General features: G+C 32.0%; 1 protein-coding gene and 2 long non-coding RNA genes across 3 annotated transcripts in view; all 3 read left to right on the top strand.

Annotated features, from left to right (window-relative positions):
• The window catches only part of LOC105339562 (uncharacterized), a 240410-nt gene extending 225995 nt beyond the window's left edge, over nt 1-14415 (top strand). The window contains exons 10-16 of the mRNA XM_066082309.1: nt 12262-12375; nt 12506-12619; nt 13129-13242; nt 13496-13609; nt 13830-14025; nt 14161-14211; nt 14312-14415. Of these exons, the coding sequence (XP_065938381.1) occupies nt 12262-12375; nt 12506-12619; nt 13129-13242; nt 13496-13609; nt 13830-14025; nt 14161-14211; nt 14312-14345 (737 nt within the window). The 3' untranslated portion in view covers nt 14346-14415. The remainder of the gene's footprint in view (nt 1-12261; nt 12376-12505; nt 12620-13128; nt 13243-13495; nt 13610-13829; nt 14026-14160; nt 14212-14311) is intronic.
• Nucleotides 6471-7318, top strand: LOC136274428 (uncharacterized). Its single transcript, XR_010712748.1, has 3 exons — nt 6471-6605; nt 6821-7065; nt 7184-7318. It is a non-coding gene; the product is annotated as an uncharacterized lncRNA (long non-coding RNA).
• LOC136274427 (uncharacterized) lies at nt 10152-11666 on the top strand. Its single transcript, XR_010712747.1, has 3 exons — nt 10152-10295; nt 10426-10568; nt 11510-11666. It is a non-coding gene; the product is annotated as an uncharacterized lncRNA (long non-coding RNA).
• Nucleotides 14416-21813: the final 7398 nt, after the last annotated feature.

The following is a 21813-nucleotide window of genomic DNA, read 5'->3' as shown; positions in this document are numbered from 1 at the left end:
CCATCTTGATTGCACTTTAAGATGTGAATGGAAAACTGCTATTCAGAAACTTTTTACGCATTGGAAAATTTAAACTTCTTTCAAGATAGCAAAATCTTTATATAAATATTACAAGACCAACAAGCGCTTTAATCCTCCTAAACTTTGCACAAATATTGACATTAAAGACAGATAACCCTCAATACAGTCGTATATGTCAATTTAAAAATAGGTTGATTGCCTAAAAAAGAGAAATAATCGAAACTTTTTCGGAATATTTTGATCTGAACCAAAATATATGTATTAGTCAAACACTTTCATTTGTCTAGTTCTTAAATATAATATATTGATGACAAAATCATTCAGCCATTCTGAAATATCAAATACAAAACATGCATTTCAAAGTGCAAACAATTTCTAGTAAGCATAAACCAATTTAGGATTTTTTTCCTTTCAGTTCAAACTAGAACTGAAACGCAACATTGTCCATTCCTTAAAGTGGAATTTATTATAACTAAAATCAAACTATTGATTTTTTTGTTTGATAGTATAAGTAAACCTTTCTTCTTAACCAAAGAATAAAACAAAAACATTTGGAATGAATAGATACTCTCTATAAGATAATGAATTACACAATTTAAATACTAAAACGATGGAAAGAAAATCTATATTGGAAAGGATTAGTCAATTATTCTTACTAAAACTTTCATCTTTTTGTAAAGAATGTTTAATTTTGACTTGATAACCATACTAATAGTTGTTAGACGATTAAAATAAAATCATCACGGTTTTATCTCCTTCCAAGAAATATATACAGGAAACTATAAAGAGACATTCAAATGTCTGAGGACTTCAAAGTTAAAACAATTTTGAAATACGATTATACAATGCTAGTAAGATCTCTAATAAGTTAGCCTAATACATCTCATTAGTCACTGAAATTGTCAATGTTTGAACGTTTTTCTTGCACCATTTCCTTTGCATGAAAGTTTATTGATTAAGTTGAAATATTACGATTGGATAAGATTAATGCTTCCTGCTAGGATAAATCAACGTTTGTTTGAGAGACGTGTTATTCTGGTAATATTTACCTGCACAGAAGGGGTCGATTTGATTAAACGGTTTTAAAATGAATTTATTGCAAAACAAATGATGTACAAAAAACTAAAGATTTCTTGCTTTCATTAGAAACATAATCCTTATTAAGGTAGCCCAACAAATAGTAAAAGAAAGAAATCACAAAAAGAGTTAGCAATTCTCAGTTATTTTATTTTTTGCATGTATGATTTTAAAAAAAATTAGATAAACTGGAAGAATTGCTTTTGCTGCAAAAAAAATTATTTTAAAGCTTTTAAAAAATTAATCTAAATGAATACATATCAGAATTACCTAGGAATACATGGTATAAGCGATGAGATAAACCTTGTAGTTTTTTCAAATTAAAAGTTTAAATTTCGGATATTTTGTAAACCTTTTGATAAAACTATCAATTGATTTTCACTCAAAAAATCTAATTATTAAACAAACTACATAAAGAACGTCTGCACTTTAGTCAATTGAATGCTAGCTAAAAATTCTGGTTGACTAAAAAAGTTGACTGAATGGCAAAGCTTATCCTGTGATGAAAAAAATGACAGTAACAAACCGTGAACCATATCCATAAAACGAAATACAAATTCAAAGCAGAGCAACACGGACCTCCAAATAGATAGAGGTAGGATCAGGTGCCTAAGAGGAGTGAGCATCCTATGCTGACCGGTCACACCTGCCGTGTGCTCTTTGTCGTTATCGGGGAAAATAATAGAAAAGTCCGTAGACAATTAGGTGATTAATTATGGTCTAACAATTAGTATGAAAAACGTCAGTCAGCATGCGACCTAGTGGTAGATTGTATTTGCTGACAATGTCGCTGTATCGACCATAGAACGTACGAAAAAGAATGTTGATAGACCTGTTTTATCAACTTTCCAGTAAAATATCCAAATATGAAACAGATGACGCAGACTCTGTGGTATCTTTTATTTCAAGTTTACTGGGAAATATCGATTCGACGTAAGTATGGAAATAACAATTGTTAATTGATAATACGTCGTCGATATACCTGAATGCTTTGTTGAGGGCCACAGCGAGTGATTTATTTTTTTCCCGTACAAGTTTTTGAATACATTCTGCTTCATAAGAACACAAAAATAGATCTGCAAACAATGGGGCGCAATTGGTACCCATGGTAATTCTAACAGATTGTTGGAAGACTTGATTTCCAAAACCTACATTGATGTTGTCTATCGAAAACTCAAGCATCTTTTTAATGTCATAGTACTTGTCTATGCAATCAGAATGGTTTTTAACAAAATAATTCATCATTTTTACTATGAAATTTAGAAAATATGCATTTAAAAGAAATTGAACCAGTCTCGATTGTAATCAAACTGATCCCGGCCAAGGTCATCTAAATTTGGATTATATATAACTTGTGCAAGGACTCTAGTTTATTTAGCACAAAAATGATTTGTGATTAATTGCGTATTGCTTTCTCAGTGGGATAAGCAATATGTTTTGTTAATTCAATTTTCCATTTATTTATATTAATATCAATTTTTTTAATAGAGAATGGTACAAGTTTTAGAAAATGTAAGTTGTACCTTTTTGGGTTCCAATTTCTTGAAAATAAAATTTTAGATTATTTTTTGATTATTAAGAAATTACTTTTAGCTTTTAAAGTATTAATCAATTTTCAGATCGATATTTATTTGTTTTAATCTAAAGTTAACCTGGTTCTTATTGAGATGAAAAAAAGAGACAATTATATCATGCTTTATTAAGGACATATCTTTAAGCTCTAAAAATACCTTGTTTTCAGCCGAATCAGTTTTTCGAGTTAAAAAAATACCAAAAAAATACATAGGGTAAACGGGAGATGGTATTTTTTTTTAAATCACGGTTCACAAGTATGTACAGGAAATGGTATTTTCCCGCGTTTCGGTAGAAATAGCGGGAAAATGATGTATTTACGGAACGGTGCATTATATTATAGAAGGGTCCATAAGTAGCCAATGAGTTGAACAGGTTTTAGACAGGTAGTATTTAGGTATTCACTTTTAGTCGTTGCGCGTAAGGAGTTAGACAAAATGTAATAAAAATCTTATTATTAAGTATCTATACGTATTTCCTTCTTCCAAAACGAAATAATGTGTCAAATGTATAGGTCACTGCTTCTACCCCCCCCCCCACCCCCCATGTAAATGCATATTGACGCTTACATACCCTACTATGATAGGTCTTTGAGAAAGCGAAAAATGGTGATACCATCACTGCCACATCAATTAACGAGAATATTAAGAAAAGACCTGTCAGGTATAGTTGGCTATAAAAAATTAGAAGAATATGTAACAGTCTTAAATCATATGTCCAGGCACAGCTCTTAATACACATTTTCCCATCAGCATGTCTTTTATTGTATAAGAAACCTAGATGTTTTCAAGAAAAGATTGTGGCACAACTCATCTGCATGTGCATTCCTCCAAGTCTTAGAACTACGTTGTGTATTGGTTTGAATGGCCTATCATGTGGTTCACTGAGAATCATTGTTAAAGCTTTCCATCACAGTTGTACAAGAAAAATTATATTAAAGGAAATGGATGACGTGGATATTTTCCATCTTGATAGCTCTGCATAAAACCTGACCAGCCAAGTCATGCAGTGGCCATGAAATTTTAAGCAGGTGTCTAGTTTATCATATCATTGTATTTTTTACCACAAAGAGAGAGGTTTCATTTGGCATCTTATAGTTTTGAATTTCGTTTCATTCACCACCTACATGAATAATCTCCTGATTTGTTATTTTCATCCATGGAATAATTTTATTTAAGGATTACGTTTGCTCAGGGTTTGAGATTTCAAAAAGTATTTCTACAAAGTTCAATACCTGAAGTCCAAAGTTGTTTTAAAAACACAAAATAACAATATTATTTACAAATATCGATATTGATATCCACATTTTGTTTATTTGAGGAAGATGTGCTACGACAAAAGTAGATAAATATTGAAACAGAGGTAATTCGGACTAATTTTTTCATTTTCTTATTTTCTCTTAAAAATTTTCTGTGGCAAAATAAAAAATTAAGTTTCTATGTGGGTTTTTTTCATATTATTTTACATATTTTATGGCTGTTTTAACTCGTGTATAATTTTATGTCACTGGCTGGCATGCAATTTGGAAAAATCTTAAAAATACATAAAATCATCAATTCATGATAAAATATCTCAAAATGTTGATCATTGAAACTTATATAATGTTAATGTCAACAGAATACAGACAATAAAAACAGTTTTAGGCAATCAATGGTTTGAAGCTCCTTTTAGTCATTTTTTGTTAAACTCGATAAAAAATGAGTACAATTTTGAAAATTGGTAGAGGAAATTCGGACTAAAATAAACCTAAAATATGAGCTTAAAACGAATATTTCAAGTAAAAAATTAGTAAAGTTATTCGTACAATAAGTAGTTTTTCGTTATTGAATTTTTTTTCGCTCCTGAGTAAACGTAATCTCTAACCAAACCTCCGTCGTGATTGATTCAATTATTTTCATTTCATGAAATGTACCTCTCTCGTCTAGGGTAAACAAATTATGATCGACATTGTCCGCAGAAAACTGATTAAACTAATCACCACGTGTTTCTGGTGTATACATTTATGTTGTTTTGCAAACTGCAGCACGACTTAAATTGTGATACCTCAAAGTAGGATGAACAAAACCCTACATACTATTGAGTACATCTATCAGGAACTTCGATGCAAAATGATTGTGGAGTGGTACACCTAAGCTAATATGTAATGGTGCTAACAATATCTTGGGTCTTACAGCTTGCATAGTCGCTTGTCCTAATGAGTAAATGTTGGTATTGCTTGTTCTTACTCTCTGGGCAGTGTCATCTCTAAAAAATGCAATTGTTGCTCTCGACATATCTAAGGTCATCGCCTTAGTACCCGTTTCTATCATTCTGATCTGTTTTTCTTCGGAGCTTTCTTCCTTTGGTTGATGATAAAAGTTGTGAAGAGTTTCTGCAACTGTTTATCTAAATGTCACAGCAGTTTTCGTTAATTTTTGCTTTGACAATGGACTCTCCAAAGTATTCTAGCAATTTTTTCATCATATACGTGAAACTAGGACTCTTTTGTAGAGTATTCACACATTTTTACCACGCAGTCCGACACTTTTTCTTTTGTTCACCATTGTTATCTTCTAGATGTTCCCCGACTTTCAGGAATACTTGTGTTCGATTTACATTTTCCGGTCTTCCCACGCTCAATCTCTGTTTTTTTCGAACTCGGCTTTGACTGAAAAATTTACGTTGTATACTTGATGGTAAACAACATCCACAACTGGGAGGTATTTTCCAAACTCTATCCTCTTACTCACTTCTCTCCCTAATAAATTCCTTTTGAACATTTTTGAACATATTGAAGTTATTGTACACTGAAAATCAAATGTACTTATTGTAGAATGGTACAAATCTCGTTTGTTTTTATCAATTTTGAAAGTGGATTTTTTGTGGCGACGAGATATAGAAACAAAATAATGCACTAATATTCCTTCTTGATTTATCGATTATCTGATTTTTATTGACTGGACTAAGAATAAGAAATGAATTTTCTGCAGTTATATGCTGCTGGATTTTTTTTCACCCAGACAGTATGAGTATGGCAATTTCCAGAAGTACTGTTGTAACTTTCTTCCTGTAAAAATACTCTAGGAGCAGTTATTTACTACAGACCAAAAGTATTTTTTTAAATCTAATTGTAAAAAAGTTTATCAAACATATGAAAGTTACAAATGTGCCTCTTCAATTTAACAGCAAATACAGTGTTTTGCTTCTGTTGCACTATCCTGAATCAAAAAAATGGTTCCTTCAAAAACTTAAATTTTTAAAAGTCAAGTACTAATAAAAAACACGATTATGAATTTTAATGTGCTTGTTATGGCAATTTTGATAAGGGACTATCTGTTTTTCGTGAAATAAACATTTATAATAAGATAAAACATAAAGATTTACTGAAAAAAAACTGGGAAAAGCTTTGTCACTAAATCAGTTGATATGTGATTAAAATGTAACTTATCGTTACTAAATGACATAAATCTATCTGCACAATTAAGCTTTTATTTTGCTGAATGGTTCATGTCCATTTTGTTTAGAAAAGGATATCGGGATATTTTCCTCTCCTTTGATAAGCCATCAAATCAATATTCTTTCCTTTGGCATTATTGAAATTGAAACTTATCTATTGGTTATTTAAATAATGAATAAGTTACATAAAACTTATGTACACGGAACTTGTTAAACATATGTCGTACTGCAGATTTATTTCCTGATACATGTATCTTAGCAATTTTCATATCTTTGGAATTCTTCCTGGCTTAGTTATTGTATAAAAGCCCTCGACATGATACCTGAAGCTCTCAGATAGCAAAGATAGACAATCATAAGTTTATATCAGCGTTCTTTTTTTAAACATGTCAAGACGACATTTATTTTTGTGTATTTCATGATCAATTTTAGAACTCATAGAAGCTAGTCATTTTAGAGGCGGCACTATTAGCTGGAAACCTACTGGAAATGGAAATGAGGTTAAAATTTTGACTTGTGTGAATGAGAGTAAAATCTGTTTTCATTAAAAATCTCAGAGGCAACTTCTGAAACAATGAGATATAAAAAGAATGTTTTAAAGGGCATTGAATAACCAAATGTTAACTTACGATTAAAAATTCATTTTAGGTTAATCAATTGAAAAAACGATAAAAAAAATCATTTTCAAGATTTTTTTTTTAAATCGTACTTGCAGGTACGTTTTTCCTTTAAACTAGGCTGGACTTTTGGAAGTGGTCCAGGTTGTACCCCAAGAAACGTTGGACAGCTTGTTACTGGACAGAATTCATCGTATTGGCAATGCACCAGTGGTTGTAACGGAACTCTAAATCTCGCGAACATCAACTATATATGTACAGGGGCAAGTGTAAGCGATAACTGGGAACAAGGAGAAAATACTTTTACGTACACATTTCCTGGAATAGGGCCATACACTGTTGAGTAAGTAGAACTTTTTTCAGAACAAAGAAATGTCCCATAATATTATGAACTCGCCTCTTTACTACATATGCATCTGATATTATCAATTAAATGAATTCAACTTGGTTTTTTTTTTTAGGTTTACTGGAGGTGACTGGGTTTCGTTAAATTATGGAAGCGCCGGAAGTTGGTCCGTTGGAACTGTAGTTTACTTAGCAGATCGTAGTGATACTCATACCAAAAACAGAAGTCCAGTCACTACGGGGAAACCAATGTATACGTATGTATGCAAACGTATTACTTAGTACATGTATTTATTTATTTTCGAAGCAATGTATTAATCCAATGAAAGGTTTCTGTAATATATTTGTGCAAACTTCTTTAATGTATTTGTACGACTTGTACACAAATTACTCAACAAGAAAAAAAAGATTCATTTCTGAAAACTACTTAACCTTAATATTGGTGGATTTTTTTTAGCAATATTTCAATTAAGATAAGTGCTTAAAGTATTTGATTTGAAATTATGCATGACTACGTGTATGTTTAAGAAATAATGGTTGAATTTTTATCGTCATATTGTCTTTGATCTTTTTTTTTTAATCAATCAATAAACTAACTGTTCTTATAGCTGTAAATAGTACTCGTTACACAGCTCAATCAAATATTGTTAAAAACGAACGTTAAGAACAAAAGATTAAAGCTTTATATTTAAATGTTAGTTTTCAGATGGTACAACTAAAGTTTGATATGAGTTTCAAAGGGATTTTATAATTTTTTTGCATTATGATATGTAATGTAATAGTTGGTTTTGGGATAAGCTTTGACTAACTAAGTGATTTTATATATAAAACATTGAATTTAATAATTATCAAGTGAAAAGAAAAATAATCGTAAAAATAACCTCTAGTTTTTGTAGTTTGTCTTAATTTGAATTTAACTTGCAAGAACATTCATCGTCGATACATCTTACAGTTATAATTAAATACAATGTTAGTTCATATTCCCATTTTTTGCTTAGAATGCAATTTGGGTGCCAGGCTACGATACGTATCCCGGTTGTTGATGACGATGGGGACACCGTTAGATGTCGCTGGTCGACCGGGTCAGAGTGTGTCTCTATCTGTAATGCACTACCGTCAGCGACGATTGATAGCGTAAATATGATAATATATAGGGCATTTCTTATGTAAAGGGCCCTCCATGCATTTGTGAAAACTTTCTTAAACAAGTATTAACTAATATTCTTTTTATTGTAAAATTATAATTATCTTCTATGTGGACGGTTTGAAAATGAACGGGGGAGGGGGAGGGACCCTGGCCGTATTCAAAACCGGGATGTGAGTGTTAGTGGTCTGATGGCCATACCCATTACGATTTGAAGTATCACAAATGATTGTTCCGATGTAAGCAATATTTATATGCATTTAAATTTCCATGTTGTGGCATACAGAAAGTATAATTTGTGGTGTTTGGAGGGCCTCAAATCTATAATTATTAAAGTAACAAAATTATATATATATATATATATATATATAAATATATATATATATATATATATATATATATATATATATATATATATATATATATATATATATATATATATATATATATATATATATATCAAATAAGATATTGAAGGGTCGTCTCAATATTGTCAATGGTAAACGACTCTAAATGCGGGTTTTTTAATTTCAATAATATTTGCAATACAAAAATATTAGCATTTAAAATACACAAAAAAAGAAACTATTGACATTTTACTGAAATGAAGTAGAATATTTCAGTAACGAAGTGTAACCATGAACAAAAAAAATTAAACAAATTTATAGATATTTGTGATATTTGTGAAATATTTTCTGCTTGTATTTACTAATAAAAGTTAGGTAAAAGACTTTTTACTGCATTGACAATATATTTACTAGTGTTTTACTCCTTTTATCACATAGTATATTCAAATATTTAGTTATTGTGATATTCTATTGAGTTTAGGTGCACTGACTGTTGGAAATTAATTAAATCCTAAATTCATATATTTTTTAAAAACATTTATGAGGGCTGCTCGGAAATTAGTGAGACATTTACTCTTACCTCCTTGGGAAAAAAGATAAACTATTGAAATTTGAAAAAAAAAATTTAACCAGGATATAGTTTCTTAAAATGAAAATTTTGCCAGTCAATGACATCTTTAGATCATTCTTGCTAGCCTACGTCCAATGACCCGGAGCAACCCAAAACTCATTTCAACGCGTTTCTTTGCTCCTTTGTTTTAAACGCCTACTAACTGTCGGAAAACATGATTCATTTCTCATCTTTCGTTTTCATTTTATAATACCAACATTTACATATTCTCTCAATTCATGATTATTGTGAATAAATCGAGTTATTTCTACCCAAAAAGTCACCTTTTAGTGAGACGTCTTTTACAGTCATTATGTATTTATCTTTTAACTGTATATCAGTTTCTGTAAAGAAGTAGTAGACATTTAGTCCCTTTGTTTTCATTAATTCTAGTTAAATGAAGCTCTTGGTCCTTTAACATGGTTATATTTTTGCTTATGCAATTGCTTGGCCTAAAAAGGTCTTCTTCCGAGATTCCCACCAATTTGATGTATATTTCTTGCACCGCTTTGACGTCAATATTCAATAAACCATCATGGTCTGATTTCTATTGCTTGGTAAATATGTTTAATTTGTACTATCTCCGTATTTCAACTCCAACACTAGTGAAATTTCACAAAAGTAAGTCACAATAAATAGCAAAATGAACATGTACAATTTTATTTCTTTTATTATTAATTGCTGGTCTACCAACACTTGGTTAGCAGTTTTTTCAGTTTTTTAACCTTCGAGTTCGTGCCAGTGCCGATACCCCGTCTACCTCCTTGTTTAGCTACCGTCGTAAACAAAACATTAAAAAAAAGTTTTATATTACTTTGGTCAATTATTTGTTGTGGTTTTAATTCTGTTTATGCAAATTTTCACCAATATTCGACACTTGGAAAGGGAAATATTTGTGTTGTCTCAATAATTTCCGAACAACGTTCGTATATGACACGTTTTAATTACATTGTATTTTTTTCATTGCATCAATGCAGAATACCTGCACAATATCATTTCCCGCAAATCACGCAACTAATGGGACTTATGCAGTCGCAATATCCGTAGAGGACTATCCGAAGTCCGCCATAACTATCGGGTCCCAGGTTTATACCACAAGTACTAAGATGTCGACAGTTAATTTGCAGGTATAGTTCAAATGCAAAGAAACGATCTTCTTGTTTGATTATTGTTCATTTTGAAATACACTTTAAAATATATTTTAAAGATAATTTTGAATTTGATATTAACTTTGTTGAGCAATAGTTGTATTTGTAGTTTTTAGTAAAAACACCAGTTGTATCAGGGAATTGTGACGACAAGCCTCGTTTTATAAGTCCAACACCAGCGCAAGGTTCAACCTTTCAAACAAACATTTTGCAGATCTTCCGTCTCTCTTTCTACGTCACTAGTACTAGAAGGTAACAATTTTATTCTCACTATATCTCTTAACAAAAGTTTGTAAAATATTAAATGTTAAATGTATGTATTTTTACAATGTGATAAGTGCCAAATATAAAACGGATAGACTGATGCATTTCAGAGAGAGAGAGAGAGAGAGAGAGAGAGAGAGAGAGAGATATCTCACTAATATGATCCGTTAACAATGAAAATGAGATGCATGATACAATGATGTTTATAATAAAAAAAATATCATATTTATCTATCCTATCATATCTTACCTTTTATTTTGCAGCTAATCAGAATCAAGAATGAAGCTTTAAAGCAATATGAGCTGCATTTTTCATGTTGAATTTTCTTTTTACTAATATGGTCTTTTCTACTAAAATGACAAAAATATCATGGTTTTTTAATTTCTGTTAGCCATATTTTTGTGGAAAATGCCGTTAAGAAGCCTTATTTGGAGAAAAATTGAATTATTGTCGTCCTGTACAAAAATTGATTTGCTATATATTCCTTAGAAGAGAAGTATTTCCTTTGACAAAAATTAATGATTTTTTCAAACCTTATTTATCATTAAAGTTTAAGTTATATGCAGACTTATCACACTAGCAGGTTTTTGCAGGAAAATAAAATTCTAAAAAATACAGCTCGTATTGCTTTAAAATTTCAGATTATTTTGAAATAAAATTGCATCATCCGCGCCTTCAAACTGAGTTCCATATAATTAAAAAAAATTCGACTGATTCAAATAACAACTATTAAAAAACTTTAAAACTTTGACTTGACGGACAATCGAAGTCTCACCGTTTCTTTGATAAAGAATAGTAAAGAGACATTAATATTAAATTCTAGCTTTATAATAACGATTTAACTTCTTTTTTTTGGGGGGGGGGGGGCGATTCTGTAGATTAATGTACCTGGTAAATATATCGAATATTCATTCCTGTGTTTCAAACAGTATTACAAAGGTGTATATCACCTCACCCGCTGGGATGACTTATACTTCACTTCAATCTGTTCCTTCTCAACCTGAGAGTGTATATGTCGCTACATCATGGACGCCACAGCAAAACCAAATAGGAATCCACATTGTTTGCGCTTTGGCAGAGGACTCCATAGGGTAGGCACAATGAATTGTCTATGTTAAATCTTAAAGATAAACTTTTAAACAAACTGATATTCATACAATAATTTATCGCAACACAATATCCTTCTACCTTTACAAAAAAAAATAAGATATACCATGTTCTTAAGAAACCTTTTGTTTTACAGGAAAAAATTCTTAATCTATTTCAAACAACTAACTCCTGCAACTTTGATCATGAGCTTCTGACTGGTGTTTGTTCAAGTTTCAAAGACGAATAATTTTGACAAAATGAATGAAATTCTACATGAATTCTTATTTTATGTAATTTATTATCATCACAATTAAAATTAATGATATCTAAGTGGTTTTCAGACGTAAGTCCCTGTATAAGTGGGCCTTGTCAGAACAATGGAACGTGTGTTAGAAAAAGTTTAACACAGAACTACACATGTACATGTGTCCTCGGATTCACGGGCCAATTTTGTGAAATAGGTATATCTTTTCACTCATTAAAAATATGAAAAAAAAATAAAACGATCAATATTGTTGATTTTCGCTTTTTTAAAATCTAATGATATTTTCAAATAATGTCAAATAATCTTTATTTTGTTTCCATGAAACAGATAAAAATGAATGTTTAAGTGGACCTTGTCAAAATGGCGGGACGTGCCTTGACCTGATTAACAGATTTGAATGTCAGTGTGTGCCCGGATATACCGGAAATCAATGTGAAATTGGTAGTATATTTTTATCCATTAAGAATTCAAAATCAGATGTAACCAAAAAAAAACATGTTTTGATTTTCGTTGTTTTTCTATATGTACTGAAAAAGTATACTTATAATCGTTTTAATTTTTTTATTCACAGATATTAATGAATGTACAAGTGGACCTTGTCATAATGACGGGTCGTGCCTTGACCTGATTAATAGACTTGAATGTATGTGTGTGCCTGGATATACCGGAAGTCGATGTGAAATTGGTACTATCTTTAGCGAGTAATATCTTTGAAATCATCGTTGTTATTATTAACCGATCATCATACTCAAACGTGTTTAAAAGATTATTGCTTTGCTTTGTTATACTTGATGGTTAGAAAAGAATATGATTATTATAGAAATAATAATTGGCAAATTGAATAGAAACACAAACGTCATTGATAATTATCATTTAACCGTTAAGCTAATTAGTATTTTTTAGAAGAAAATAATGATAGGTTACTTTAAATATAACTAATTAAGCAAAGCAGAATAAGGTTAAATTAATAACGGAATTAATAGTCATTATTCGTTTATATTTATAAAGATTCAAATAACAGGATAAGCAAAAAATGTATGCTTATATAAATGATAATCTTCATATTTTACGGATAATATATACAGAAGAACTAATTATAAATATCTCTTACATTAGCTTAGTCAATTCCCAAAATAACTCTTTTGTAACAATATAGGATGCAACTTAAAATCTAGGGAATTGCGTCAATTTCAGACATAAATGAATGCGCCAGCAATCCATGTGAGAACCAGGCTACATGTAATGATCTTGTCAACTTCTTCAACTGCACCTGTCTCTCCGGGTTCACAGGTGACCAGTGTCAAATAGGTATCAAATATTGCTATATACCTCAATAATAACTTTAAATGTAATAGATTATTGTACCATATGTCATGATATCTCCCCTTAAACAAATATATATAATTACACCTTTTTATATAAGTGATAAAAAACTTATTAAAAGAATGAATTTAAATGTGTTAAATAAGTTAAGTGTATTATTGCAATTAGAATATGACAATATACCTCTTGAGTGCGACCAATATGAGATAAAATTGTAAATGTTAAAAATCAATTTCAGACATAAATGAATGTGACAGCAATCCATGTGAGAACCAGGCAACCTGTAATGATCTTGTCAACTTCTTCAACTGCACCTGTCTCTCCGGGTTCACAGGTGACCGGTGTCAAATAGGTATGAAAAACAAAGAGTTAAGAAACTGAAATAGCTTTGTTTTTGATAAATCATCGTTTCATTGTCATAGTGACTTCCTTAAAATGGATCGAATAAACGGACGAGTTTGCTTTAAAAAACGTTAATCACAACATGATAAATTATTAAGACAACAATCAATTTAAAAACATGACATATGCTTAACTTACAAGTAATACATAGTTTACGTGGTTTTTTTTAGATATAAATGAGTGCGAAACCGGCCCATGTATATTTCTGTTTGATTGTGAAGATCGTATCAATGACTACCATTGTAACCTGATAGAGTGGAAACTTGCCCTGATCATTTTAACTTTTGTAATGCTGAGTCTGATTGCCATTTGCGTTTTTACCTGTATTTTCAAAAGAAAAACGTACAAAGATATGGATCACAACTGGTAAGAATAATTCAACCTCATTTTGTATATTACTTTTACATTATTTTGAATATATTTTATTTCAAGTTATCGGCAAAATACGTGGGTTTTTTTTAAAACTAGTATGTTTTAAATGTATGTTTATTTCTAAACTAGGTTGGCGTATTTTGGTGATATCCATCAAGCTGATATGCAATCAAAAGTTTTGTGAGGTTTTTTTTTTATTTCTCTATCATCTTATACTACAAAAAAGAAATAAATATTTCCATAACAAAAAAACATAACGTCGCTTCTTGCTCTATTTCAGGTTTAATAGAAAAATTCCATTCAGGAGGTTTTAAAAACATTACAAGACTGGATGAGATGCCATTTTTTGAAAGAGACTGAATCAATAGATTCATAAATAATGTCAGATGTTACATAAAAAAGATTGAATAAAATATATTATGATTTTTATTGATTGTTTAGTCATTTTTTTTTTATCATTAATTAGATTTATGATTGTGACGATTGTGAGAGATGTGAGTTAATATTGTGTAATATTTGTAATACACGTATGTATGAACGTGAAATGAGTGTCCTGCCGAGCGGTTGCAATTTTTCTATGAAAACGTACCCAGTTAAACCCGGGATTCTACTGTGCGCTTAGTTTATATAAAAACATATTGTCCGAGAGTTTTAAAAGTAAATTAGATACATATTATAAAAGTGTTTTATTACTGATTTCATTAACAAATTTCCCCAACAAAAATATTTACTGTTTTAATCAAACTTAATTTCTAAGAGAATTATCTTAAGCCCAAACCTTAACAATGCACCCTTAGGTAGCAAGGGACAGTTTCGAATACAGTACCCGTCAATATTTTTGTAAAATTGAGAATTGCTGTACTTGAAGGCTTATGAGTGTTGCTAAAATTCATGAAATGATTTTTAATGATAATCATTAGTTAGAGGGGTGTCTCTTGTTGAAATTGATATGCAATATGTAGGCCCCTTATGTTAGGTACATGAGAATCAGAAGTAAAATGCGAAACCTGCGGCTATGACTGTTGTGCTGACTTTACACAGTGAAATTGCAAGTTACAGACGGGAGGTAAAATAACACGAAAAGTAGGTGGATGGGACAATGTAAACTATACACCGGTAAGTTTCTGACATGTGATAGTGCAACATGCACGCGGTACGGAAGGTCAACCCTCTGCAGGGAATTAGCTGGGGGAGGTCTAAAAAGCTGAAAAATTGGCAAAATATGAAAGGGTCAAAATCTCATCAAAACCAGTATGTAGAGAATTTTACAGGTTTTGACTAGTAATTTTCTTCAGAAATTGGTGATTGGCCTTATAAAGAGTGAATTAAAGGTATTTGTTTCTAGTTACAGAGTTCCGAAGACATGCATCCATTGGCTACAATGAATTGTATAAAAAAAAACTGTCCCCTGCCACCTTAACTGAAATATCTGAGATAAATGTCCTAACCAACGTTTCAGACTAGCAATCTAACTAACCTGCCCCGGACAAGCTAACTATGCAAAAAATCCTGGCTACAGACCTGTTGTCATTAATCAGCTGACGTCTCTAGCTCACTTTGACACTGATGTACAGATGTATTTAGCCTTACACGGGCATGGTCACGATTTTGGTTAAAATTTTATTTTCCATTTTTTAATATTTGCAATGCTTCGGGGAGGCATTTTAAATAGACAACCGAAATTTGAGTGTCATTTGTTGAGTTATAAGCGAGTAACAGAGCTTTAAATTCAAAGCGTTTGTTAACATTTTGAACGTTGAAGTAAAAGTTTCAGTTTTAAACTTGAATTGAATGTGTTAAACGTTAGGAACTGTGTATCTATGCTTAAAATAAATAAAAAGATAGACAAGGAAGCTGGAAAAATGATTTTTTTACTGGTATATTGAACCTATGTAAACAAAAACAGGGCACGAGCCTTGTTTACATGACAAAGAATTGTGAGCCCTGTATCTTCCTTATAACTTTACGAATGACTCTTAAATTTTATTTGATCATTTAATAATGCATTTCTAAAACATTGTAAAATAGAATTTGACCAAAATCGTGGCCGTGCCCCTTTAAATGTAAGTATCAAAGCTACAATGGTTTATTAAGAAATACTAGAAGGCTTTCCTTGCCTAATTTAGCCTTTATTCTTACAATCACAGGAACTCTCACATAAACTCTGCAGTGTTCACTTTGATTCTGCCAACTACCACCATATGCATACCTAAACCGCCCTATTTGAATTTTAAAGCTGTAACAACATTAAATATCTTAAAGCATATGATCAGTTGTAACCCTTGGTGGTTCTTACACCAGTATTAGACTTAGTATATCGTTAGTATCTTGTAATTACGATTAAGTAGGAAAACATATCAATCGATCGGCAGCAGTATGTTTCAATATCATAGATTTTCCGTTAGAATAATGACTAGATAAAGTTTTGTTATTTTTTAGCTTTGATGTAACTCCCTTTTGCTCTAGATCCTCCAGAGAATCAAATTCACAAAAACAGACTGCATTAAAGGTGGCACAACACTCAGTTGACCTATTGCCATTGATCTTCGTCCATCGTCGTGTGTTGTTCGTCATGTGTCGTACTTTTTTCTCGAAGACTACAAGGCCAATTGTTACCATTTTTGGTCTGAATCATATCTAGAACTAGAGACGAGCTCGTTGCAGGCAACGATTAGGTTTTCCGTCGTAGCTGCGTCATACTTGTGACGTATTGCAAAAAATTGATAGCTGACCATAATACAATATTAGATGTGTAAACACTGAGAAACAAAGTATTATATTTCTGTGACTGCGTAGATTTTACGGTGATAGAGAATTCGTCTGGATATGCATCGGTCGTGTGCGGTACGAACCGGGTGAGGGAATTTTGGCGTAAAGTGTATAAGGTAAAAGGTTGGGGCGCGCTGTGGGCCGTAAGCTAAAACGAAGGGTAGGTTTGCCGTATTCCCGAAGGTCCACCAGTATACAGTTCCAGAGAAATAAACAGGCAATTGATGCAGGATTCCACATTATTGGACGAGACTCAACGATGGCAACAATATAACAATTTAGCAGACAGACATGTTACAAACAAGTCGGATATGGCCAGAAGTGGCCTCCGGACTCAAGACTCTGGGAGAGTCAGACGTGGCCGGGGCTGGCCGCCGTATTCCAGACTGCGCATTGACAATTGTACATAACTATTTATAAGAATCTTAATGAGTATAAATTGACAGGTAATGATATAAGTAAGCTGAGTGAAAGGTTCACAGATATAAAATAATTAAATAAACTCAATGAGTCTTTGATGTCCAAGAAATGAAAAACTGATAATTATAGTCCTTGAGACATGACACTCTGTCTCTTTGAAATCACATATAAAGTCTGAAAAGTGTCAATCACTAAATAAAAAAGTAACTATGTAAGAAATAAACTGTGAGAAAAAATTACGAAACAGATGTTGAATTTTACATGTAAAGTAAATAAAAATTATAATTGAACAGTGCATTTTGCACGATGATACTACATGTTTATAAGCAAATACAGATCTTAACACGTTGTATCTAGTTTGATTTTCCGCATTTTATTCACAGAGTGGGACTGTGGTTATGCCCGGAACGAAGGTAAAAATACCATTGGCAAACGTTTTACACTCATTTTTATCGAACGCAAGCGCCAATGAATCTCTTAGTATATATGCGGAGATCCTGGAAATTTTACAAGGGGTTTTGAAGAAAAATTATGTATTTCGAGGAGGGGGAACATGCGCGGATCAGAAAATTTTTCCGGGGTGGGGGTTGAAAAGTCAGAAAGTTATTTGAGTTTGCCAAGGGATGTCCGAGGCATATTTGGTAAGTTTATAATGTACACGTAATTAAAAGAAATTTCGATGGGGGGGGGGGGGGGTCTGGAACACTTCCCCTTCTAGATCCGCGTACGGAGAAGACCGATGCCGGTAATTTTACTGTCATTTTAACCATTTTTATTTAATTATTCATGTTCATAATTATCAGAAAACCAATATTACCTTTCAAAGCAGTTAAAACTTAAAACTTAAGATACGAACCATTTAGTCTCGGTGAGTATTGCGTCCGCGTAAAAAAAAAATGGCAATTTTTAAGAAATTCGGATAGGCGATCTGTGTCCTAGGTCGTCCATCCGATTCTTTTTCTGACTAAAAGCTACAGACCTGCAGTTAGAGATTGTCAAACTCTTATTGATTATGTCAATTTGTTTGTCTCAAAGAATCATTTTTTAAATCAAAAAAGTTTTACCTTAAAAAAAAGAAAGAAATCGGGCACAATTTTCAATGTTAGCATTTTACAATTTTATGGTCTAATAAAATTTCAAGAAACAACTCTTCATTGCTTTATCCGAAATATTGCACGAAAAAAATTTACATCGCATTTTTTAAATTACAAAAGGATATTCAAAATGAACTTTGATTTACCGCAAACAAACAGGCATAAAGAAAGACTGAGAACCAATTTCTTCTCTTTTTTTTTTTTTTTTTACATCAAAAGAAATTAAAAAATAAATCAAAATATATTTTTTCTTTGTATGCGTTAATGAAAATGTAGATCAGCAAGGGGTTCTTTTTCGTGCAAGCACCTACTTAACAGATTGTTACACGGGTCTACAACGATGACAAATATCGAAAAGGCAATATTGTGGGTGAAGGATGAATGTGTAGTTTGTTTTTTAAGTTTATTATTGATACATGTAATTATATTTATCTGGATCGGTTATGTTTGTTAGTTTGTTTTGTTTATTAAAGAGGGGTATAAAGAAATGAGTAATTTCCAAGCACGGAGCATCGTTTTTGAAAGTGGGTGGAGGGGGCAAACTCATCCAACAGATCTTGACAAGCAAAAAAAGATTTTTTTTTTTAAATTTTCTAATATTTTAAAAATTTCACTCATAATTTCATGATTTTCATACCATTTTTTTACATCCTACCAAAATGGGGGGGGGCAACTCCATGATAATTCAATTTTTTTATGTAAATTTTATAAAAATAGTTGCTTCGAGAAAAAGTGGGGAGAGGACATCTTTATGTCATATAACATGTGAAACTGATTTCATTCCACCCACAAGCTTGAAATAATGAAATAATTTTAATGAAAACAATATAAATAGACGTCATAAATCCCATATCAAACGACATATTACCACTTAATTCTGCGCGTCTTTTTAATGAATTTATAAACAGCGGCAAATTCTAAAATGTATTTTTAAAGGTAATGTTAGCTGCAAGTCTGTAGACCTTGTGTGAAAAATTTCGGATGGTAGTCAATTTTTCCGGGATACAGACCGAGCGGTACATATATGCAGCTAAGGTAACTAAGAATGATTCCAATAAAATACTTTGTTGAGTAATGCAAGCTTTTAAGAAAGCAATACTTATATTTGTTTAAAATATGACACCCAAACAAGCAGAACCAGTATCAGTCTGACCGGCCTCACCATATACATTGTTGGAATTTTATTGTCCTAGCATTGCATTGCTCTGCATGTACACAATTTCTGTTAAAAATTAAACACTTAAAGTGTTCATCTATATGGCTACACATAACGTACACACGTGATTCAAAATAACCCAGACGGAAAACGGTAAAGAATTCAGTCATTGAGTCTACGTTTTATAGAACTTGTAAGAAAACACATTACGGGTCTGAATGTTTGTTGATATGTCAATCTATCAATATACAGTTTGTTAATTATTTTCGATTTGATGAACATTGAACAACAGTTTTTCCATGCCACTTTTTTCCATGGAAGATAACGAATACAAGTATAAAGCATTTATAAAATTTATTTAATTACCTCTTTAGAATTGTGTATGGAATAAATAATTTATAAGTTGCTACTGAAGGTTGTTTGGTATTTTCGTTTGTAGATGTTTTGCAAGTAAAAAACCTGAAACGTGGGGCAAGTCATAATTAATATCCCTCATAACCGTAACTTAAAACTAGCGGCTTTGGATTCAAATATTATCGTATACGAATATTAAGTTCACTTTTTAAAATCATCTCTACGATGATAATTATATTATATCCATCGCAAATCAGTATTTTTTTTTTTGCTTTAAAAGAATTGTTCTATCGGGAGCAATCCCGCGTTCGTTTAAATTGCCAGCGTACATTTGTCATGTCAGTAATACACATTGTGCTTTATATGATGGCCGTGTATACGTATTGTAGAAAAGTTGACTTTAATTACCATGCATTAGAACCATTTTATTAACACATCTCCCAGTACTGAAACAATTCAAAATGTCTCTGTTACAGTAACACAGCGGGGCGTTAATCGTGTACGTCCAGCTCTACAAGCACATGCACTGTCGTCTAGGCTACGGCCTGAATACAGCTAGCGACTCTCCTATCGATCGGTTACCTGAGTCTCGTAATGCATCTAAATATAGACAGGGGCACAGTTATGAAACAAACAACAAAAATAAGGTCAACGAGGTTTATCTATATGAAATGAAAATGTACATATGTATAAAATCATTTTAGAATTTTATGTGGAATTATTTTTGCGCGCTACATGTATCAGTTCGTGCATTACAAGAAGCCCTTTCATAACCTCATAAACGTGCGCACCCCCACAAAAATGGACCGAACTGACAACAATTCTTTCTGCAAATACTGACTATAAATTACGAAAACATTAAATTGAATACTATAGAAGGATTCAAAATAAATTTCTTTACAACTTTGCTTCAATAATGCATTAGAAATGTTTATTCCTTTTTAAGTTATTGACAAGAAACTTTGGACGCCTCTAACTCCCTAATTATAAGGGCCAGCCCCTTTTTCGGTATACCGAATGAAAGGTCTGGGTAAGACCAAGAACTTTTAAAATACATGTTATAACAAATTTTTATCAGGTAGAAAACTAACTCGGAAAATGCGCGAATTTTTTTGATTTTTTTTCTTACCTTTGTTTCAACATCTATACCACCCCTTTTATTTGCATTTAAATAATAAATAAAATATATCTCGCACAAATTCAATGTATTAGCTTCCAAACCAGCCCATCTTTGAGACTCTGCCAGTCATCGTTAAAGCTAAACCCCCTGGACAAAAGAAGTCGTTAAATTTTACTAAAAGGGGAATAACTCAAAACTGGATAGGGATTTTCCTCAACTAAAATATGCAACGACAACATCACGCGGCATGTTATCAGTCCTGAAAATTTCAAAACAATCGGTGAACAAACGAGCGAGATATTAAGGATCAAAGTTGGCGTCTAGAAGAAAAAAAAAATAATAAGAAATTTGAAAATTTTTCAGAATAATAGTAAGGTTTTCCGCTGAGAGCGGAAAACCTTAATAAGAGGAATGTAAATTGTGAAATTTTTTACCTTACCACCCGGCCTCATTTTCAAAATCTTCTCCACTCCCACATTTTGGAAAAACTAAGTGCATCGTTGTGATTTTCATGAAGCCCATCTCTAAATTGTGAAATTTATGGTCCTTGGGTCAGGGGTTCAGGCCCTAGGGTACGGTTATGTTTATGAAGCCCTCTGCCTTAATTGTGAAAATCATTGCCCCGGTGCCAACGGTTTAGGCCCTAGGGCGGGACCAATATGGTGCCAACGGTTTAGGCCCTAGGGCGGGACCAATATGGTCATATAGTTAAAATTTATTTAATCTTAGAAAATCTTCTTCTCCACTCCCAGTAGTGGGATATAAACTGAATGCATTAATCTGATATTCATGAAGCCCACCCCCAAAATTGTTAAATGTTTGTCTCATGGGTCAAGGGTTGGGGCCTTTGGGCGAGGCCAATATGACCA

The sequence above is a fragment of the Magallana gigas genome, chromosome 4 (assembly GCF_963853765.1).
Source record: "Magallana gigas chromosome 4, xbMagGiga1.1, whole genome shotgun sequence".
Classification (NCBI taxonomy): Eukaryota; Metazoa; Mollusca; class Bivalvia; order Ostreida; family Ostreidae; genus Magallana; species Magallana gigas.
Note: the sequence above shows the minus strand (reverse complement) of the source record. Positions and strands in the feature narration are given on the sequence as shown.